The sequence below is a fragment of the Macaca thibetana genome, chromosome 13 (genome assembly GCF_024542745.1).
Source record: "Macaca thibetana thibetana isolate TM-01 chromosome 13, ASM2454274v1, whole genome shotgun sequence".
Lineage (NCBI taxonomy): Eukaryota > Metazoa > Chordata > Mammalia > Primates > Cercopithecidae > Macaca > Macaca thibetana.
The window spans coordinates 16140485-16164130 of NC_065590.1; the positions used below are offsets into that span (position 1 = coordinate 16140485).

The 23646-nt window shown below is 40.8% G+C and overlaps 1 protein-coding gene across 5 annotated transcripts in view; it reads right to left on the bottom strand.

Annotated features, from left to right (window-relative positions):
• The window catches only part of TMEM87B (transmembrane protein 87B), a 73552-nt gene that overhangs the window by 13670 nt on the left and 36236 nt on the right, over positions 1-23646 (bottom strand). For 4 of the 5 annotated variants that reach the window (XM_050753043.1, XM_050753041.1, XM_050753044.1 and 1 more), the window contains 9 exons: positions 21307-21368; positions 20907-21090; positions 16599-16698; positions 12997-13090; positions 10954-11027; positions 5596-5702; positions 5456-5514; positions 3776-3879; positions 1833-1906 (listed from right to left, as the gene is read on the bottom strand). In XM_050753043.1, the coding sequence (XP_050609000.1) occupies positions 1833-1906; positions 3776-3879; positions 5456-5514; positions 5596-5702; positions 10954-11027; positions 12997-13090; positions 16599-16698; positions 20907-21090; positions 21307-21368 (858 nt within the window). Of the gene's footprint in view, positions 1-1832; positions 1907-3775; positions 3880-5455; positions 5515-5595; positions 5705-7456; positions 7529-10953; positions 11028-12996; positions 13091-16598; positions 16699-20906; positions 21091-21306; positions 21369-23646 lie in introns of all 5 variants that reach the window. The other variant, XM_050753046.1, reaches the window with a different exon arrangement.

Consider the following 23646-nt stretch of genomic DNA (forward strand, 5'->3'; position numbering starts at 1 on the left):
GATAATTTTTGTATTTTTAGTCAAGAGGGGGTTTTGCCATGTTGGCCAGGCTGGTCTCGAACTCCTGACCTCAGGTGATCTGCCTGCCTTGGTCTCCCAAAGTGCTGGGATTACGGGCGTGAGCCACGGCACCCAGTCTTATTTGTACTATTTTAATATGATGAATTATACTGAGTGATTTTCGGAATGTTAAAACAGCCTTGCAACCCTGGGATAAAGTCCACTGGATTATGATTGTCTTTCTGTTTTGCTAGATTTTATCTGCTAATATTTTTAAAGAATTTTTCGATGTCCAATCATTAATGATATATTTATTGGTCTATAATTGGTCTATAATTTTTGGTCTATAAGTTTTTCTTGTAATGTCTGTTAGACTTTGACACTTCAGTTGTATTGGCCTTTTAAGTACTCCCACCTCCTTCACATTCTAAAGATTTCGTGTAAAATTAGAATATTTCTTCCTTAAGTATTTGAAAGAACTCACTAGTGAATCAATTTGGGCCTGGTACTTTATAGGAAGATTTTAAAAAAAAAAAAAAAAATTCTAATCGATCAGAGTTATTCAGACTTAGTGGCACAGGGTTAGAATTAAGACTGGGTTGTTATATGTATTTTTCAATGAACTTGTCTGCATCATCCAGATTGCCCAATTTATTACTATAAAGTTGTTCATAATATTCCCTTATTTACCTTTTTTACCATAGTAATGTCCTCTCTATCATTTCCAACATTAGAAGTTTGTCTTACTGTACTACAGTTGACCTTTGAATAATATGGGTTTGAACTGCTCAGGTCCACCTACATGCAAGTTTTTTTCAATAAAAGTTACATCATATATGTCTGCCTTTCCTGCCTCCCCTTTCCTTCCACCTAGTAACATTTACTTTGCTCTATCTACTTTATTGTAAGAATGCAGTATAAAATACGTATAACATACAAAATAGGTGATAACTATGTTAATGGTAAGGTTTCTGGTCAACAGTTGGCTATCAGTAGTGAAGTTTGGGAGTGTCAAAAGTTATAAGTAGATGTGGAACTGCTCAGGAGGTTGGCGTCCCTAACCCTACATTGTTCAAGGGTCCACTATAGTTTCTCTTTATTTCTGGTTTAGTGTAGCTAGAGGTTGAGCCACTCTTCGCTAATCTTTTCAAAGTAATTACTTTCAGATTTGATGATTTTTTTCTATTTATTTTCCTGTTTTCTATTTCATTGATGTATTAGAGAACCAAAACAAAAAGTGAAAAAGAATGTTACTAAGAGAAGCAAAAGTAAGAGGACAAAAAAAATGAAACAAAGATAAAATTACCCTCAACATCTGAGTTACTTATTGATGTTGCCTTAACAGACACTTAATTAGATTATAATAAAATTAATAAAATGATAAAATGCTATGTAGAATAGAAAGAATGAAAATACCATTAAAACTAAGTAGAAATGCTTTAAGCATGACCAGAAATTACAGGTGTGCCTACTTTAAAAAGATCAAAAAGATGCAGCTCAAAGAAACTTAGCAATCAAGATGAACATTATTTAGCAGCTAAGCACAATATACATCAAACCATTCTTATGAAAAACAGTGTAACCATTTCAACACTTTACGAAATGAGTAACAAGCTCAAATGAGTAACAAAAGCTCAAACTACAATAGTCTCGAAAATTTCATCACTGACCTTTTTGTGACTGTCTACCAAAATAAGGTTTCTGAAGATAAAAGTTTTGAAAATATTTTACAGGAAGAAAACAATGTAGGTGACCATGCATCACGGGTAAGGGTACAATATTTCTGTTACAATATGTACAATGGTCATTTAAAAAGAAAACATATTACTCACTTAAATTTTCAGAAGTTACCATGAATTCCTCAATTTCATCATCAGAATCATCTATTAAGGGCATGAAGGCATATCTATAGCAAAAACAAGGAGTAGTTTTACTAGTATGTTTAAACTTGTTCAATTTTCAGTTTATAGCTAAAAGCCATTGTATAAAAAATTTACATTTAAAAATTTTCTTATACTTTAAAATAATGAAAACGTAATTATTTTACTTTCAAATTAGCTAAAATCATTATGAAGAAATTGTGAAACTGGAGCTCTCAAACCCTGTTTGTAAAAGCCTAAGTGGGTAAAATCTTTCTGCAAAGCAATTTTACAACATTTAATGTTGAGGGAAGGGAACTTTCTGCTGTTTCTTTCTCCATGTCAAGTTTACCTCTCTGCCCACCTCTTGTCAGTCTATTCTCTAAAAAAAGAAAAGTCGTCAATCTGATTGGCAAAAATAAAGCCCACTGAATGGGCCACATTTCCTATGTGATAAGATCAAAACACTGCTGATAAAGCGTGAATCAAGACAGCCTTTCTGGAGGGTCATTTGGCAATAGCCATTAAAGTAAAAATTCATTTACCTTACATTACACTAACAAAAGTTGGCCAAGATGATGTCCAACAGCATTCTGAAAACATTAACAGCAAAAATCTATTTTTTAAACAAAATGTCTAATAACCAGGGACTGCTTATATAAATTATATTACATTCATGTTATGAAATGCCATTAAGCCTTTAAAAGCCTTTAAAAGATCTATATATGCTGATATGGAAAGACAGTTTTTTTTCTTTTTTGAGACAGCGTCTGGCTCTGTTGCCCAAAATGGAGTGCAGTAGCAGTGGCATGACCTCAGTTCACTGCAACCTCCACATCCTGGGCTCAGGCCATCCGCCCACCTCAGCCTCAAGTAGCTGGGAGTACAGGCACATACCACCACGCCCAGATAATTTTTGTATTGTTTTTGTAGAGACGGGGTTTCGCCTTGTTGCCCAGGCTGGTCTCGAATTCCTGGGCTCAAGTGATACACCCGCCTTGGTCTCCCAAAGTGCTGAGATGATAGGCGTGACCTTAAACAGGAAGGTACAGAACAGTATGTATATGTATATGTGTGTGTGTGTGTATATATATGTATTATTGTATAATTTTAAAAAGGACAGGAAAAACACACACTGATACAGGTTAAGAAGCCTTTATGCAAAATGCTTGAGACCAGAAGTATTTTGAGTTTTGGATGTTTTAGATTTTGGAATATTTGCATTATCCTTACCAGTTGAGCATCCCAAATCTGAAAATCTGAAATTCAAAATGTTCCAATGAGCACTTCCTTTGAATATCCTGTTCGTACTCAAAAAGTTTTGGATTTTGGAGCATTCTGGATTTGGGGTGTTGAATCTGTACATACTTTTTCATTTTTTCCTAAAGGTTGGACAAGAACTTAAGGTCTTTCCTTGGGGCAAAGGGATAAAGCAAGGAAGCTGAGGCTTCCCATCACACGCAGTCTCAAGTACAACTTTCTGAACTTGACACTGAAGTCTTTTGTCATTTTGGCCATACTTCTCCCTTCCAGCTTGATCTCCCTCCAATATGAGTATGCGGTATTAACCCAACTGCCTGTCTCACTGGCCTCCAAAGCATCTCACGTCTTTCCCACCACCCCAGAAAATGGACATACTTTCCCAGTTCAGTCATTCACTATCCTATTCCTTTCCTCAAGGTGTAACATAAGCGCTGTCTTCTCAGGAAGTCTTCCTCAACCCTCTTCCATCTTCCCCTGGACTAGTCTATACATCTCTTTTTTCACTGTCTTGCACTTGTTTTGCTTATCTCCCTACTTGACTGTATACTCCTTAAAAGCAAGGACTACTCCCCCGGTTTCTATAAACGCATTCTTGACACTACAGAAAGTGATCAACAAATCCTTGCCGACCTGAAATGTCCTATGTTAGGTACCTCTGATTGTTTGCTGATGGTCTCCATAAAAACATGATTACAATAAGGATAAGCGAAAAAAGGAAGCTCCAAAATGCATCGTCAACCCAGCGTTCCATCCAGTCCTAAAATAAGGACAATTAAAGCATGAAAAGTTAATTTTCTGATAAGTATATAGGTTTCCCATTCAAATAGTGTGCAATGACAAGTACTAATGAAATCTTTCCAACCAGTAAGTCTTCCAAACAAACAAGAATATATTTTTTCAATAAACCTTTATTATTCAAAATGTTTCTAAAGGGCTTTTTAATGTTACAAATATTCTCCGCCATAAAATTTTGGGGTTAACAGAAAGATTTCAAAATCGAAAAATGCAAAACATATACTTAGGATTTCAGCTGGCAAATACTAAGGTCAGAAGGCCCAGCCTCTTCTTTTATCAAATTGTCTCTAAGGCAGCAAAAGCTCTGGATTATCAGAGGGCTTTTTGTGATTATTTATGTAGCACTAGAGAGTAGCTCAAAATCTCAAGAAATCCCCAAAAAGGATCTCTCATATTCTAAGTCTAAGAAATATATCTTCTTCCAACATGCAAACCCACAGAAAACATGGCTTGACTCGGGCGGCTGAGGCAGAGAATTGCTTGAACCCGGGAGTCGGAGGTTGCGGTGAGCTGAGATCGCGTCACTGCACTCCAGACTGGGTGAGAGAGCGAGACTCGTCTCAAAAAAAAAGAAAACATCACTCGAATCCCATACTGAATGCACGATCCTAGAAACATGACAGTCTTAAGATTTCCAGTCCCTTGGCCCATAATCCCAGCACTTTGGGAGATACAAACCACTGGCTAACACGGTGAAACCCCATCTTAAAAAAAAAATACAAAAAAAGTAGCCGGTGAGGTGGCGGGCGCCTGTAGTCCCAGCTACTCGGGAGGCTGAGGCAGGAGAATGGCGTAAACCTGGGAGGCGGAGCGTGCAGTGAGCTGAGATCCGGCCACTGCACCCCAGCCTGGGCGGCAGAGCAAGACTCCGTCTCAAAAAAAAAAAAAAAAAAAAAAAAAAAGATTTCCAGTCCCATCTAGATACAAACCACTCAATTTCATGGTGTGCAGGAAGAAAAGGATTCCTCTCAGGATATATAGGAAGAGAATTTATTTTCAAAATATATTTAAAAAACTTGAGAAAAGGGCATAATGGGAAAAGGAGATTTAGGAGGAACTTTTTCAGAATCACTTGGAGAGTTAAAAGTTGTTTTTTTTTTTTGAGACGGAGTCTCGCTCTGTCACCCAGGCTGGAGTGCAGTGGCGCAATCTCGGCTCACTGCAAGCTCCACCTCCCGGGTTTACGCCATTCTCCTGCCTCAGCCTCCCGAGTAGCTGGGACTACAGGCGCCCGCCACCACGCCCAGCTAATTTTTTGTATTTTTAGTAGAGACGGGGTTTCACTGTGTTAGCCAGGATGGTCTCCAACTCCTGACCTTGTGATCCGCCCGCCTCGGCCTCCCAAAGTGCTGAGATTACAGGTGTGAGCTACCGCACCCGGCCAAAAGTTTTTATAACTCTGTAAAAAATAGTTCAAAGTAAAAAGAAAATCTCCATTAAAATCACCTCTATTTGCAAGCATAAACTAAATTCTTCAAAATTCTACAAAATAGTATAAATAAAAATAACAACTGTTTAAATAGGAAGGTTATACTTACTGACTGGCATTTTGCAATTCGAAATGTCTTAGTTGTCCACCCCATAAACACTATAGAAGCTGAAACACACACAAAAAGTCACCTTGAAGGAATATAACAATACTAAGATAATTTACTATAAGAAAAATTAAATAGCTTACCCAGCACAGCAAAGATCAGAGTATTTTTAAAGTGTCTATATAATGAAAATTTCACAGTGTTCTTTCTTAGCCTTAGAGTCTTCATAGTTTGTGCCAAACTAATAAAAATGTGAAAAAGTTAAGGAAAAACATTCCAAGTAATAATAAGCGGTTTTTTTAAAAAAAAACAAAAAGAATCTTCTACTATGTTTCCGAAGTCAGTACTGCTAAATACAGTTCCTAAAATTTGAAGCTAATAAAAACACAGAAAACATTATCTTGGCCAATATTGTACAATCATTATACTTTAACACAACTTTTCTTTTACAATTTACCATTGTCTGAACTAAGAAAACAAACTCCAAGGAAAAAGCACGGAAGACCCACGATGCATTCCACCAATGCCACGCACCCGCAACACCGGATAGAGCAGTGCACGCGCTAAAACCCCTCCCAGTGAGACACTCTTTACAGATCACATTGTGACAGGCCATTTGGCTTGTGCTTTTCTGGCTCTATTTCTGTCTTATTTTGTTCTTTCTAGTCTATTCTCATTTTATTCTTTGAATAACCATAATTAAGAAGTTAGGTCATCTACCAATTCCATTTTATAAATTTTAAAACTGAAAAACATCAGATAAAACAAATCTGGACTTAGCTAAGGGCTTTACTTGAAAGACCACTGCAATGGGGGAGGATTATTGCAACAGGAAGAATACTACGACTGTAATATCTGCAAGAGTCTCAGAGGTCGGGCAGAAAAGGGTTTTTCTTTTATAGAGCACAGCAAACAAGGCTAGAAAGCAGTAGGTGTGGGGAGTGAGTGGTGGGACTAGACATATTGATCAGGGAATGTCTTTTCTTGAGGCCTACAGATTCTCGGGAGGGCTGTGTGTTGGCTCAGGCTGACAGTGCGTCAACGTTTATGGCCCGGAGGAAGAATACTTACAGTTTGGTTCAGTCACTGTTTTGTTCAGATTGATCAGTGGATATAAAGAGTTCATCTAATCATTCATGATGCAAGGAATGGGAAATCGGAGGGTCTGTGCCCAGCCTTGTCACAGGTAGACAAGGGGGCCTCCAGAAGTCTTATCTAAGTCCAGTGGGGAAGGGGTTTCTCTGTGGTAAGTCTTTTCTCGGAACACAAATAGGGAAGGGGGTTGGGGGGGGGGGTGTCTTAATCTTGGCTGCTTTCCAGGAGCACAGGGCTCAGGTAAAGTTCAACATTGCCAAGGATGAAGAAGCAAAAGAGACTTTTCCACTGACTCCTCAGCAGTGAAACAGAATTCAAGGCAGCTCTCTCTGCTCTTAAATGAGAATTCCTTCCTCTGGAGCAGACCAACAAGCTCTGTTTATGAACCAAACACTAAAAATAACAGCGCTGAGCAACAGAATGGATGTGGCAAGTTTTAAAAATTATCAATGTCATTAATCAAAAACTTCATTTTAGTACTGAAGCTACTTTAGTACTTTAGTACAAAACTGCTTTTTAATCTTCTAAATGACCAACAAATTACAAAAGAGGATCAATTTCTAAAGTAATACAATACAACCAATTCAGGTTACTATGATAACTTTAAAAATGCAAATATACTTTATTCCTTAAATACATCAAAATATATACTTTTAAAAATTCTTGACTAAAACCAAATTTCTAGGATTAAAAAAAATATCTGGTCTGGTTTAATAATTCAAAAAAAAAATGTTTTTAAGCTAAGGAATAAAAAGCAAATTTGAAATTGCCTAAGCCTCCACTTACCAAGACACTGTTAAATTTAGGGAAAGTGTAAATATTCCTACCATGGAAGGAAAGTAGTCATGAAAGCAAATAGCCCTTCTGATTTTGAAGTGAGAGTGCGCTGCTGTGGTAGGAAAAGGATATCCACCAGCACGAGCCAGAGTCAAGGAGAGAGAGGGGGAGGCTGGCCAGAAGAACAAGATCAGAATCACGCGCCTGCAGCAAAACAGGAAAAAAAGAAAAAAAGAAAAAAAAAAAAAAAAACAAAAGAAAAGAAAAGAAAAGAAAAGAAAAGAGAAACAAGAAGAAAAAAAAGGGGAGGAAGGGCCACAGGAGAAACGCTAAGGCTATGGCTTTTGGATTTTTCAGCCCATTTTTTTTCCTATGACTTCAGAATTAGATTCTTAGAGGATTGGGTATATTAAGGTCATCAAAATCAAAGGAAGCAGGGTCATTTTCCAAAGCACTCAATTGTATATGTATTTAGTTCTGCTTTTTTTCCTTGTCATTTATATCATTTAGGAAATCTGCTATCTTTCTGTATACAGAAAGCAGACGTTTCATTTTAGTGATAAAAATTACCAAACAGCAATCTGAAAGCAAACTTCACAAATTCAGGCTCATGCAGAAATAGATACTAGACTTCCCTTGTCTCACCATGAAACACTAAACAAGATCTTTTACATTCTAGATTTGACTATTTCTTGAAACATTTTCATTACAAATATTCACAATTAAGCAAACTAAGTCTTTCATCTGTTTTCCTTATTTTGCTACCCCAATCTGGCTAATCAGATACTGGAATATGTGAAAGTCAGTGGTGTCCATAAAGGTAATAAATTACCCTCACTCAAATCCAGATGGATTAGAACCGTTAGAGCTGCTTTTCTTTGGAATTTTCTGCCAAGCTGCATTACTGAGTGTTTTTCCCAATGAACTACCTTGTGGATGGTTAAGAACAAGAAATTGGCAGGGCATGGTGGCTCATGCCTGTAATCCCAGCACTTTGGGAGGCTGAGGCAGGAGGATCATGAGATCAAGAGATCAAGACCATCCTGGCCAACATGGTGAAAACCCATCTCTACTAAAAATACAAAACATTAGCTGGGCACGGTGGCATGCGCCTGTAGTCCCAGCTACTCAGGAGGCTGAAGCAGGAGAATCGCTTGAACCTGGGAGGTGAAGGTTGCAGTGAGTCGAGATTGCACCACTGCACTCCAACCTGGAGACACAGCGAGACTCCGTTTAAAAAAAAAAAAAAAAAAGAACAAGAAATCTTTGAAATAAGTATCTATAAATTGTCAGAAAAGATAGTTATTTTTTAGAAAAACACAGTCTGCAGCTTAATTAATTGAATGAAGGACCATACTGCCTAACTTGTTAACGTTCCAAGCATACACAGCTTTTAGAAACAAGACAATTCTAAATTGAATAGATATCATCAGCTCATTTTCTAAACACACAATGCCAGAAAATAAGACACTAAGGTCTAAAGATAATCTGAGGCCAACAGGCAGGTTCATCTCCACTGTAATTCTGCCTGTCCCAACGCAAGGTATGTTGATACCTCCTGCCCGTTCTCAAGGCAGGAGGGCCCCCCTAACAAGCGGTCCTGTAGGACCTACAGCCTTTGTGGTGATTATTCTTACCACTGGAACACTGCTCACATGTAGAACTGAGGAACAGACATCACATTTTTAGCAAATGAATGTCTTTAATTTTTTTAATACAGAAAATATGAAAATGACACCAGAGGAAGATATTTATATCACTTTCTGAGAAAATCAGATTTATTTAACTATAATTTTATTCAACAAACTTGGATTCTAAACTAGTAGCTCTGAACAAAATAGAATATGCTTTTTTAAACAAGTTCAGTCGGAAACAACTCTTTAAATCAGTTATCATTCCCTAAGTAGGCTCCTCAGACTCCTAAGATGTCCACAGATATAATTTGGGGGTCTTTAACTGCCCTGTCATATGCAAAGCTCCTTGTGTGTGTCTGTGTTCTGCGGAGAGAGGCTCCACAGCTGTTAGCAGATTTTCCAAAGCATGTCTGATCCTAGTACCCAAACAAGGTTAAGAATCACTGCTTTGACGAGTAAGGATAATGAATTAGAAATTTTTGGTTTGTAGCACTCTTCATAGGCTTTTTAAGTTGGAAGCATATTGAGAATTCACAAACAGGGAATTTAAAGAATAGGTAGATCTGGCTTAGAAAACAACCCACAAGGGGCTCAGAAAAGCCCATGAGGAATGCTACATTTGCTAGCACACCTGAAAAATGGGAGACCTTCCTTCTAGGGCATAGTGATGAGATCCAAGCCCTCTGGCCCTTCCTATGAGACACATAGATGAGAAAATGGAAAAAGATACAAGAAAAACAATTTTTTAAAAAAACTGATGTCAAAAAGCTAAAAGACATAAGTATCAAAAACAGTGGAAACAAAGAACTTGGCAAAAAATGAAACCTATCTAACAGGAAAGCATTTCAAAGAGGACATAAATATAATAGAAACAGGTCCAAAGAATGTTCTGGGATATGCATAACCCTGACATTCCACTCTGGTCAGTCACATTTTCTCTTGAATTCCTCCCATTTCCACAAGTGCCCCCAAGGAGAAAAAAGCAATGGGATTCCCCAGACTCAACTTGAGTCATCGAATCAGAGAAGACCCTCGAGGATCCAGTCCCTACTGCCTCTAAAACTTCTCCTGCAATATGGCTGCAGCCCCAAACCTTCTCTGAACCTGCTTCTTCCACCCATTTCCAGCAAGTCTATCACGTGGGCTCTTCTTCCCATATCCCCTACCCTACTTCTGACCCTCACCATCTCTTCTTCGGACCACTGCAAAGGCAAAGGAATACTGACTCACCTTCCTGCCTCTAGACTCTCCTTTTCCGCGTCATCTTCTTCTGTCACCAGAGTTCTCACTGACACAGGTTTCATCACATTACTCACCTGTGCAGCTTCAATTCCTCTCCAGCCCCTGCCTCCGGAAGGCACTCAGCTCTTGAGCGTGCCCTGCCACCCTTCCCTGAACCACCTGCCAAGGCTCTCCCACGCACATCCACCCAGAGGCAGGCTTCCCTGGACATTCTGCCACTGTCCCCCCTGTTTCCCTGCTTCAACTATTTGCTCCCCTCCATTCTTCCTAGAATACCTCTTCCCTAATTACCTTCTTATTAATTGTAAACCCCTACTTGTCTTCCCAGTCTCAATTTAAATGCTGCCATCTCTGTTAAGTCTTTCCTGATTTTTATGCCAGCATTAACTTCTCTCTTCCCCCGTTGGCACAGCACCTCTCTAAGACGGCAACTACTACTGCTATATTGATGCTAGTTATGTATCTGTCTCCCCTACAAGACTGTGAATTCCTTAAATTTGGGGACATCTTCTTCCACCTATGCCTCGTCAGTATGGGGCACATACTGAGAATAAGCACTAATTGTATGCTAAACTATAGAGAAAAGATAAGATATTCCTTGTTTGGGGAGTTGCTACTTTTTTGCCTTCAAGTGAACCCTCGCATTAAGGTAACAAAAATGCATAACTGTATTTCTTTCTATCGTTATTACAAATTACATGTAATCTGATTTTAATGATAGAAAAAACTATTTTGAAGGACACAGTAAAGGATATGAACCACACAAAAATGGAGTCAATAACTGCTAAAATAATGTCATCAAGAACAACAGCTAAATGGTTAGAACCCTGAAAGATAAAAATAGGGGAAGAAATCTGAATGTAACAGTTTCACTGCACTATAGCAATTATCATTTGATGAAGAAAAATAATTTAGCTTATCTCTTGGATTTACAAAGCCACATAAAAGATTTAATTTCCTAAGAGGATTGTGTTTAAGCACATGGAAATGACCTGTTTTTTGATAGCAACAATTGCTAATTTATGTGATGATAGCAACATAAAACAGTATTACGTAATGGCAAATAAAAAGCATCATGTCCCCAACCTCACTAACACCAGCCATTTCAATCTCTCTCCTCCATACCAAACCGACAGCCAGGGCTATTAATGAAATGAACTCCTGATCTTTTCTGACTGTGTTGTGAAGGGACACAAAAAAAGTGAAGGGGGGATCCATGTTAGACATTTACTCTGACTAGTCATATTTAAAAGTCACTAAGATGTTGGCTATGTAAATTTTTTTTTTTTTTCTTTTGAGTCAGAGTTTTGTACTTGTCGCCCAGGCTGGAGTGCAATGGCGCGATCTCAGCTCACTGCAACCTCTGCCTCCCAGGTTCAAGCCATTCTCCTGCTTCAGCCTCCTAAGTAGCTAGGATTACAGGCGTGTGCCGCCAAGCTATGTACAATTTTAAAGGAATACAATATATATAGCGTATTTACATGTGGGATATTTATCTTTTCTATTTCTTTCTGGCAAATATGTATTTATTATTATTATATGAATGCGGAGTTCTTCATGATTATACAAAGGTGAAAATAAATATACTCAAAGACTAAAAGAGCATCTAACACTGAATACGGGTGTATCAAAGACAACAGGGAGAAGAATGGGGCTTTTTAGCATTACTGGATAAATATTTATGATCTGATTTATACAGCTAATCCAAAAGATATTTTAGATAAAATGACAAAGGTCTTTGGATTAGGTAAGACATAATAAGCTTCTTAATCACTCAGTCCTCAATCATTTATTCAAAAAACTGAAGCAACCATGCATGGTAACTCACATCTGTAATCCCAATACTTTGGGAGGCTGAGGTAAGAGGATCACTTGAGGCCAGCCAGGAACTCAAGACCAGCTTGGGCAACATAGTGAGACCCTGTCTCTACAAAAAATACAAAAATTAGCTGGGTGTGGTGGCCTGCACCTGTAGTCCCAGCTACTCAGGAGGCTGAGGTGGGAGGATTGCTTAAGCCTAGGAGCTGGAGGCTGCAGTGAGCCATGATCATGCCACTGCATCACTGCACCCCAGCCTGGGCAACAGAGCAAGACCCTGTCTCCAAAACCAACCAACCAACCAACCAACCAACCAACCAACCAACCAATCAAACAACCAAACAAAAAACCGCACAAAATAAAAGTAAAAAAACTGAAGCTAGAAATCTAGGGGTCTTTGCAGACATACTGACACTTCTCTAGAGACTAAAGGGCTGCTGCCCACATCCAGGGTCATCTTCCCCTTGAACATCACTTCCTCTTGGCTCTTTCAATGGCGGGGTCTATGGAATCCTCAAAATAGCTAGTCCCCAAGAGTCAGAGAAAATGAATAAACACATGAGACTTAAAAGAGTGATGAAATGTACTGTATGTATACCTGAAGGGTGTAATTAACTTTCTGTTCACTGGATACATTTTAAAATCCAGGGTTAAGAATGACATTAAGGTATACCAGCTGCATAATGACAAAGACACATGTTCTCTATGAGGAATAACCATGAACATTTCTGGGCTGGGACTGATACCTGCGATGATATCAAGCGGTGCCTTCGCAATCAGTCATATCATTTTAAGAAGCACTCTGGCTAGCCTTTGCCTTTCAGGAAGTATTTTAAAAGGGAAACATTCCATAGAAGAAAAGTTCAAATTGGGCCTTTTTCACAAGTTTCTATCTAAAAATTCATCTCAGGAGATACAAAGTAAGACCACATTTCACAGCAGTAACAAAAAGGGGTGGTAGAATTATGTAGTTTTTACCCCAATGACTCTCATCACGCCTTCAACAGCTGCAAAGATCAAGTAGAGAAGCCCCAATCCGATCACCCGGTGCATGACTGTTCCCAAACGAGGCCTGGAATCAGGAAGAGGAAACAGAGAAAGAAGAAAAAGCATGGGTGAGTAAAATGCACCTGAATACAGAAACCGGCACCATTTCCACCACCAGGAAGTCACTATCTAATCACATCACTCTGTTCCCAGCTCTGAGGTACTCTGTTTTAGGAAACAGGCCCAGGAACAAAGGGTCTCTTTCTCTAGGACCTGAAGCTATACTGATGCCTGTGAAGCAATATTTGCAGGCCACAAAGGTGCCAGAGGATTTTGCTGCTGAAATTCAAGCAATGGAATGAATATAATTCAGGTACTGTTTCTGTAGAATGGAAGAGTAGGTTTGATGAAATCTAGGAAGGTAAATGCCAACTTCTAAGTGCCACTGGCAGAGAGTCTAACTTAATTCTTCCCGAGGTCTGTCTTTTCAGAGATAATTCACTTATCTCATGACTTGGGCAGAGAAAGAGCAAGACATGAGGAGACGGAACTCCATGACCTCCTTTCTGATCACCGGCCCTCAACCAAAACAGGAGTGCTAACAGAATTTAATTTTCATTCCTTAAACTGAAAGAGTTAAAATAACATTTTTGGGCCAGGCACAGTGGCTCATGCCTATAATCCTGGCACCTTGGGGGGCCAAGGTACACAGATCACTTGAGCTCAGGAGTTTGAGACCAAACTGGCCAACATGGTGAAACCCCGTCTCTACTAAAAATACAAAAAAAATTAGCCAGGGGTGGTGGCTCCTACTCGGGAGGCTGAGGCACGAGAATCGCTTGAACTTGGGAGGCAGAGGTTGCAGTGAGCCAAGATCACACCACTGCACTCCAGCCTGAGCGACAGAGTGAGACTTTGTCTCCAAAAAATAAAAAAAAATTTTAAAAATACATTTTCGGCTCTTTCAAAATATAAATGAGTTGGGAAAATACAAAGATGGTGGGTTTTGCAATTAATAATTTAAAATAGAATAATTTCATGATATTTGCAAATCAGAATTTATTGCACATACATTTTAGGCTGCTCAAAACCCCCCCTCTCAGAGTAATTAGAAGAAAAAAACTGGTTTAAGAAAAATATTTAAGATAGTCATTTCAAAACAAAATATAAGTAAAAAAATAAATTAATGGTCATAGCTCATATTTAAGACTACTTACCCAATCTAAGGAATCTAAATTCTGATTCATTATAACCAACTAACCAGAACCTCCAAATAACGAGAACTGTTACTGCTCTCATGTTATGAGTTGAGCCAAGCAAGCTAACAGGGAAGGGATTCATTTAAAAAGGGTTTGTGTCTATACTCATTCATTTAATCTTCTATTCCTTTCACAGTAACAACACTGCACCTGTTGGTATCTGATGTTCATAACCAGAGCTGTGAAAGGTACTGCAAGATTCCTCAACAAAACGCCTTCATTTCTTACACTGTACTAAGAACACAAAAGCATTTGAGAAAGAATCTCCAGTAAAAGTTCAGGGGGATAAAGGCTTCCAGGCTAAAATCCTGCTAACTCCCCAACTCCCAGCTCACAAGCAAATGGGCACACACACAGGAGGAGAGCCTAGGGGTGCGAGTCACAGAGCAGAGGCCTGAGCCTGGGCACCCGAGGGCCGGAGCTCAGGAACACAGGAGGCTGCAGCAGAGGAGGCTGGGGAGCAGTAGCCAGTGATGTGAGGGGATAGAAGATGAGCTCCCGGAAACCAGGCAAAGCTGGCACTCCTTAACTAAAGCTGCTCACAGGGACAGCTGGACGAGGGCTGAGCGGGGCCATGTGATACAGCAGGGGAAGGTCATGATGGCCTTGACAAGAGCAGTCTCAATAGAGCAATACTGGGGAGGCTGAGGTACAGACTACTCATGTGAGAAGTTATGCCACACAGGGGAAAGGTGAATGAGGCAGAAGCGGAGGAGAGGCCCATGTGGGGTGGAGGGAGGGCTTCACTTTAAAAAAATGGTAGAAATAACGAGATGCTGACGGGGGTGACCCACCAGAGAGGAAAGCGGATGATGCAAGAAAAAACGAAACAGAGCACTAGGACAGTTTCCCTCACAGCTGAGTGGGCACAAGGCAGGGGCGGCCCGTGACTATCAAGAAGAGGAAGGTGGTAGCTGCGGTCCAGATGTGGGGGAAACGACAACGGCTGGGGGCACAGATGCGGTGGAATTCCCCTCTGATGGCTTCTACTTCCTCAGTGAAAAAAACCTAAGGTCAGCTGAGAGGAGGGTAGAGTCTGAGAGGTCTGAGAGAGAAGGGGTAAAATGGTCTTCCGCAGACAGGAGAGTGAGAAAATAGTGGCAAGGGGATTTAGTACAACTGCCAGCAGCACTGAGGGCACACGTGAAGTTTATGGTCACGATGGCAAGTGGGCCCCCTCAGTGTGGTCCAGGGCTCTTTTTGGGCAAATTCCCCTGCTCAGGTGGGAGCCTGAGGCAGAAGGAAAGCTGGACTTACCAAGGCTGGAGTTTTGTCAAAAAGGCTGACAAAGAGAAAGGGATCTTTGGGTGTCAGTGTCCTACTGGACCAGGGAATCCAAGCAAAAGGAAGAAGGTAATGATACAAGATGGGGAGGGACAACGGAAGGTGCCAGGGTCAAAAGGCTGGAGGCCAAAGTACAGTCAAAAAAGACTGAAGCTGACATGTTAGAGAAAGTAACAGGAAACAGAGAAGGTGAGAGTTGAAAAGTGGATTGCTTAAAATTGAGATTTTGAAGAGGGTGCAGTTATACATATAATAAAGTCTAGAAAATGATACTGGGAATCAGTAGCTGAAACGTGGTGACAAACAAGAGCAGGAGAGGTGGGGAGGTGAGAGCAGGTTACTTAAAGCGTCATCCACATGGCTCCTGGGACCCCAGGGCCTTCTGACAGATGAAATGCTGAGGACGACACCTGTGAAGCCGGTGCCCACAGAGCTGAGGGATGAGGGAGGGTCTGGAAGCTCACAGTAACCACAGTAAGATGCAGCAGGTGATCCAGCCTGAAGAGTGAGCTTCTGGGAATCAGGGTTTTAGGAAAGAAGCAGGAAGAAAGGTCTGAAAAACGCAACAAGGATAGAAATCAAGTTCTCCCATAGTTGTGCCCAGTGATTCACAGGTGAGAGGCGGAAAAGACCCGCCAGAGAGGGTCCTCGGGGGACAGACGGGTTTCAGTCAGAAGTTCTGCTGACTCAGTGTTTAATCCACTCTCTTCCAACACTCAAACAGGACCATAAAAACTTAATGGTACCATCTAAAAAACAGAAAAGGGTTGGAAAATGGTTTGAGTCACTTCAGATTTTCCATTATCCTTAAAGTTGATTATTTATTCATCTAACTATATAAAGTTATCGAAATACAAATTCAGGGTCTTTATTGGAAGATAACATAAAATAGCAAGTATGTGGAAATCTTTTAAAAATGTGTTCTTGTAGATTTTTCCCGAAGGGATTTGTACTACAATACTTAGAAGTTCCATTTTCACAAAGGTCATGATGTAGACGGACTGAATCACTGGGCTGGGACCCAGCACCTCTCCACACTCTCGTACTTACTTCACAATGCCATAGCCCAGGCTCACGATGATCACGAGCAGGCGAGCCAGCGTCCTCTTCATCGCAGAAATCAGCTCCGCACATATCAATAAGCCTTGGGCTGAGGAAGAAAAAAATAATTCACTTCGTGTACATCTGGAAGCCTGCCAACCACGATTCTCAACAACATGTCCTGGGTATAACTACATTCGGACTTCAGACTAATCAGCCACATTTGATTTAAAAGTTATCGTATCCAACTGATGCTTGAAAACTTCAGTGAAAGATTCACACTCTCCTAAAGAATTCACTCCCTTTCTATCTAATCAGCTCCACTGGGCACGGCTTTCTTGTATCAGCCTGAACACTGTCTCCCTGAGCTTCCCTCTGTTCTTGTTCTTTACAGAACTCTCTTCTTGTCCCGTAAATATGTAAAAACCATAACGTCCTCTAGAGTTCTCTTTTCTCCAGGATCTCCTCCTCGTGTATTCATTTAAAATGTACTGATATGCTCCTACTGTGTGGCTGTAATAGTGAAAAAGACATCTGGATCCTTGCCTTCATGGAGCTTGTACTCCGGTTAGGCTAAGTAAATAGAACTCAGTGTGGTAAGAGCTAGAGGTAACACAGCATCCCTCCAGACTTGGAAGAAGGCCAGTCTCATCTACACCTGGGGGAGCTAGAATTGGGTCCCGAAAAACTCAGAAAAAAATGACATCTAAATCAGAACTTGAAGGCTAAGTAGGAGTTAAGTTTTGGGGGGTGGGGGATGACAAAGCAAAGAACACGGCACGTGCAAAGGCAGAGAGAAGAAAAGAGGAAAACCAAACTATGTTGCAAGAAGTAAGTTCATTATGCCTGCAGCAGACAGTGTAATGGTAGATGTCAAGAAAAGAGGCTGGTCATAAAGGCAGGGACCAGTCGTGCAGTTTGGAGCCCCTGTCATGGAGTCTGGACTCGATGTTAAGGGCCGTGGGAAGTCAACAACAATAAACAAAGGAACAAAGGAGGATGTCTGTAGCTCAGGATACAGAGCTCCATGGGAGAGAAAGCTTCAGGAGGAAAACAATGGATGAGCTCTACAAAAGAGTGCAGAATGTGAAGAAGGGGTTTATGATCACAAATGTTGACGGATGAGTGTGCTGTCAATCCCTCCATAGGCTGTCTATACTCCTCTTGAGGTAATGTGACTACAACCTTTCTGGTACAGTGTGGCCTGTACAGCAAGATTCTCAACTCCTTCCAGGCTCCTGCTGCAATCTAAGGTTGTGGGAGCTTCTGGGAGGCAACCACCCTATTATTGCCTATGTTGAATTTGCTTTTCATCAGCTTCAACTTTTAAACTATTTTTAAAACTTTTCCATTGGTATTTTTGCAAGCTGTACTCTAAACCTAAGTTCAAGATCTTACCCATTAAATTTCACCTTTCTATTCATCATGTCAACTCTCTTGCCTCTCATCATGTATCTTCAAGTGAAAAAGGTCTATCTAAAATGATTCTCTATGCCCCTAAGTATTTTTATTTATTTATTTATTTTTTGAGACAAAGTCTGGCTCTGTTGCCCAGGCTGGAGTGCAGTGGCCTGATCTCAGCTCACTGCAAGCTCCGCCTCCCGGGTTTACGCCATTCTCCTGCCTCAGCCTCCCGAGTAGCTGGGACTATAGACGCCCGCCACCTTGCCCAGCTAGTTTTTTTTTTTTTTTTTGTATTTTTTAGTAGAGACGGGGTTTCACTGTATTAGCCAGGATGGTCTCGATCTCCTGACCTCGTGATCCGCCCATCTCAGCCTCCCAAAGTGCTGGGATTACAGGCTTGAGCCACCGCGCCCGGCCATATGCCCCTAAGTATTTACGACCCTGGCCGGCCTCACATCATCCACAAAATTTAAGAGAATGCTGTCTACATAGTCACACAATAAATGTTAGTTGAACAAACCAACAGATTCGCAACAAGAATAAACCAGCAACAAGGTCTAAAATCTGAGAGAGACACCATTCGAAGCCTCCTAGCTCAATGGTTCTCAATCCTAGATGCATATTAGAATCACCTGGAAGCCTCTACACAGCCCCAATTCCTAGGTCTGCCCTAATCAGAATCTCTGGCACTGGTACCATTTTAAAGTTCTTCAAGTGATGCTGATGCAAAACTAGGGATGAGAACCATTGTTCCAGACCGGTGCTGTCCCACAGACCTTTTTGCAATGATGGAAGTGGTCTATCTCTGTGCTGTCCAATACAGCAGTCACTTGTCACCTGTGGTTACTGAGCACTTGAGATGCAGCTAGAATAACTGAGGAACTTAATTTTTAATGTAATTTAATTTTACTTCAGTACCCACATGTGGCTTGTGGCTACCACAGAAAACAGCACAGGTCTAGGCTGACCAGTGATTACTTCCATGAACTCTTTAGACATGGCTGCACCACCAGTTTTCAGCTCATCTTGTCCATAAGAAACAAGAGGCCTTGTCAAATGCCTTGAAGAAGTCAGCTATACTAAGTTTACTACATCTTCCTAACTGTCAATCTAGCATCCCAAAACAAAAAAAATGAGTCTGACATGATCTATTCTTAATGTACCCATGTCGGGTCCTAACAATCAATGCTTCTCATCCTTCTAATGATTTTTCTAAATTTGATGCTTCAAGATCAATGCTGGGCAATAAAGCCCCTGTCCCAGAATTCCCACCTGGGAAAATCAGAAAGGACCTCAGTTCCTGCTCACCTCTCCTATTGGACGGGACTCCTCAAAGACCCTGACAGCGGTCTGGGTATCTCTTCCAAGCCCTCCAGTGCCACCTTGGACAGCCTAGATTCCCTGAGGATGGCAGATGGCCTCTCATCTCTTCATGGATCTCAGGTTTTCGCTGCTCCACATTAAAGTGCATGCCACCCTTTACCCTCACCAAACAAGAGATCACCACCACTGACAGCAAAGCATCAGAACTGCCTTCTCTACATTCCGGAATGCTTCAATTCTAAGCAGCAGACCTACCCTTCCTTCATCATCTGGTTTAGAGCATGCACACACGCACGCACGCGCACACAAACACCATAAACAACTTCATACAGAGTAGCGACATCTCTAATATGCATCCTGGATGTCTGCCCTTTCTTTGTTCTTTGGTACTTGTCCTTTTAAACTTTTTATCTGGGGAAATGTCAAATATTCCCCAAAAGAGAGAAAGCAATATAATGATTTCCCATGTACCCATCATGCAGCTTCAATAATTAGCAACATTCTGGCAAATTTGTTTCATCTATAGTCTAATTCATTTTTTCTCTAGAGTATTTTTAAATAAGTAACAGATACATAGTGCCAGCTACTCCAGAGGCTGAGGTGGGCAGATCATTTGGGCCTGGAGGTCAAGGCTGCAGTGAGCCAAAATCGTACCCATGCACTCCAGACTGGGCAACAGATCAAGACCTTGTCAATCAATCAGTCAATCAATCACAGGCAAAATCATGCCCTTTGCAAGTCTGCATCAAGACCATTTGTGGCCGGGCGCGGTGGCTCAAGCCTGTAACTGGTCACGAGGTCAGGAGATCGAGACCATCCTGGCTAACACGGTGAAACCCCGTCTCTAGAAAAAATACAAAAAACTCTTGAGCACCCAGCTCAAGGCAGGAGAATGGCCCCGGGAGGTTTTGAGTGAGCACTGCACTCCAGCCTGGGCGGCAGAGCGAGACTCCAAGGGTTCGGTGGGAGAGTTGTACCTCTACTTCTCTGGCCTGAAATCTACTTTCTAGAAGTCTGGGGCACACATCTGAGGATGCCCAGCTGTGCGGCCTCCCTGCTTCACAAACTCCACTCTGTAAACTGTGATGGTGCCTCCACTGGTCATATGAAGATCTCTGCGGGAGTAACGAGGTGGGGAGAGCACGAGGAGGCTGCAGGCACCATCCATTCCAGCACCCCTGATTTTACTCCCTGTGGCCAATTTCCTTTCTTTTCTTTTTTGAAGGAGAAGGAAAAGAAGATGTGGGGGGAAGGAGAAATATGTTAAAAGGATTGACAGCACCTGAAGTCTCCCTGTCCAGAACTTTGTGCTGTTTTAATCCAAGTTGAACCTTAGGAAATGGGACTTTTATTTTTCCCAGGAGGAAAGTGAGGGGAAAGTTAGCAAGAAGGAAAACATAACGAAGAGAAGACACATGCTCGGCCAGATCAGAGGCCTACTCTGACATTCTTTTCTTGGCTTTCCTTCTCTTCATCTATAATATGCCTGTTTCCAAACCCCTGTTCAGAGGGGGGCCTCCCACCGCTCTGCTCATAAATGCTGGGGAACTCTTAGATCATACTGTATTTACAGAAAGTCAAAAAACTTACTTGACAGTCCAGTGTTGCTGATGTTTTGGTATTCACTATAAAAAACTGCTTTTTCAAGCATTCCCAGGAAAATAACAGCTGCAATCCAGAACTGGATTCTTAATATGTCTTTCCAATAACAGGCAGACCACATCAGCCAGAGTATGCCATATAATATATAAACAATACACATCACCATGTAAAACTGCAGGAAGAGAAGCAATTTTAGTCAGTTAAGCCTTCGGATCATTTGGAAGCTGGCACTTCTACATTCAAGTATCCAACCCTTCATTTTCCAGTCACTCTGGAACCAGAAAGAGAGGATACGTCAAAGCATTAACTACTGAGGAATTACTATCACAAAGCTCTCAGGGTATAAAATTCATTTTTTAAACATGAAAAAATGATGAGAAATACTCACAATCATTAGGGGCCAATCTGATGCAGAGATATATCCATGAGGCCCAATCATAGAAAGAGAAACTGGGATAGAGCAGAAGAGAGAGTTAATTGTCAGTCTTAAGTCTTTAAATGTAAGTTCATTTCCCAGAAGGCTCCAAGAATAACAAACCACACTAACAAATGTAGCACATACATGGTATTGGACAATTAGTAATTGTTTGATTATGTAACCTTGCCAAGATACCTTCACTGTAAGACCAGAAACTCTAAAACTGCTAGAAGAAAACATAGGGAGAACACTACACAACACCAGTCTGAGCAATGACTTTTTGGATTTGATCCCAAAAGCACAGGCAACAAAAGCAAAAATAGACAAATGGGATTACATCAATATAAAAAGCTTCTTTGCAGCAAAGGAAACAACAGTAGACATAGACAACTTAAGACTGGGAGATAAAATTTGCAAGCCATATATCCAAGAAGGAGTTAATATCCAAAATATATACGCTCAAACAACTCAATAGCAAGAAAACAAAAACTCCGTTAAAAGAACAGGCAAGGGGCCAGGCGTGACAGCTCACACCTGTAATCCCAGCACTTTGGGAGGCCAAGGTGGGCGGATCACTTGAGGTCAGGAGATCGAGACCAGCCTGACCAACACGGTGAAACCCCGTCTCAACTAAAAACAGAAAAATTAGCCAGGTGTGGTGGCATGCACCTGTAATCCCAGCTACTTGAAAAGCTGAGGCAGGAGAATCACTTGGAACCGGGAGGTGGAGGTTGCAGTGAGCTAAGATCACGCCATTGTACTCCAGCCTGGGCAACAGAGTGAGTTCTTGTCTCAAGGAAAAAAAAAAAAAGGCAAGGGACCTAAATAGACATTTCTCAAAATAATACATATCAATGAGCAACAGATACTAATATATGAAAAATGCTCAACATCACTAGTCATTAGAGAAATGCAAATTAAAACCCTAATATCATTTCACACCTGTCAGAATGGCTTTTATCAAAAAGATGAAAGACAGTAAGTGCTGATGAAGATGTGGAGAAAAGGGATGCTTTGTACACTGTTGGTGAAAATGTCAATTAGTACAGCCATTATAAAAAACAGTATGGAAGGTTCTCAGAAAATAAAAACAGAATTACCATATAGTCCAGTAATCCCACTTTACTATTTATCCAAAAGATCTAAAATCAGTTTGTCAAAAAGCTGTCTGCACCCGCATGTTCACTGCAGCAGTATGAACAACAGCTAAGTTATGGAATCAATGTAAGTGTCCATCAACAGATGACTGGATGAAGAAAATGTCTATACATACACAATGAAATACTATTCAGTCTTTAAAAAGAAGAAAATTCTGTCATTTGCAACAACATGGATGGAACTGGAAAACGTCGTGCTGAGTGAAATGAGTCGGGCACAGAAAGACATACTGCACATTTTCACTTATATGTGGAATCTAAAGCAATCAAACTCGTAAAACGAGAGCAGAATGGTGGGTACAGAGGCTGGGGGGTAGGAGGCATGGGCAGATGATGGTCCAAGGATAAAAAAAAATCTCAGACAAGAGGAATAAGTTTTTTCTTTTTTTTTGAGTTCCACTGCACAGCATGGTGAATAGTTAATAGAGTACTGTATGTTTCAAAATTGCTAAGAGTACATTTCAAATGTTCTCACCACAAAAAATGTTAAGCATTTGCGGTGATGAATATGTTAACTAGTTTGATTTAATTATTCCACACTGTATTTATAGATTATAACATCACTTTGTACCCCATACATTTATATCATTATAATTGTCAATTTACAAAAAAAAAGAAAAAAAGAGACACCTTTACTTGTATCCACACTATTCTAAAAACCTGCGCCAAATCTGGTCACACACAAGAGCACAGTAGTCCCAGCTACCAAACAAGAACTCAGACTGGCCCCCCTGCTAATTCACTGATCTCACTGGGACCTTATCTTCCTTGTCATAACTTGGAATAAATTACCAAACTCACAAATCTAGGCTGAGTTTTGTCTGAGACAGCAATAATAAACCAAGTGCCAAGTACAGTGCAAAACATGCGGGGCTCAGCAACAGCTCCAGCTACTAATTAGCGGGGACTCAAAACCCCCCGCTGGTGTCAGGGGAAAAGACACAATGCCTGGAAAAGAAGCAGGCACAAGGCTAGTTCTATGGTCTGAATGTCCTCAAAAATTCATTAAAGCTTCACACCCACTGCGGTGGTATTAAGAAGTGAGGCCTTTTGGGAAGTGATTAAGTCATGAGGGCTCTGTCCTCATCAATAGATTAATGCCTTACGAAAGGCCTGGAGGGAACTAGCTTAGGCCTTTCTTTGCTCTTCTGCC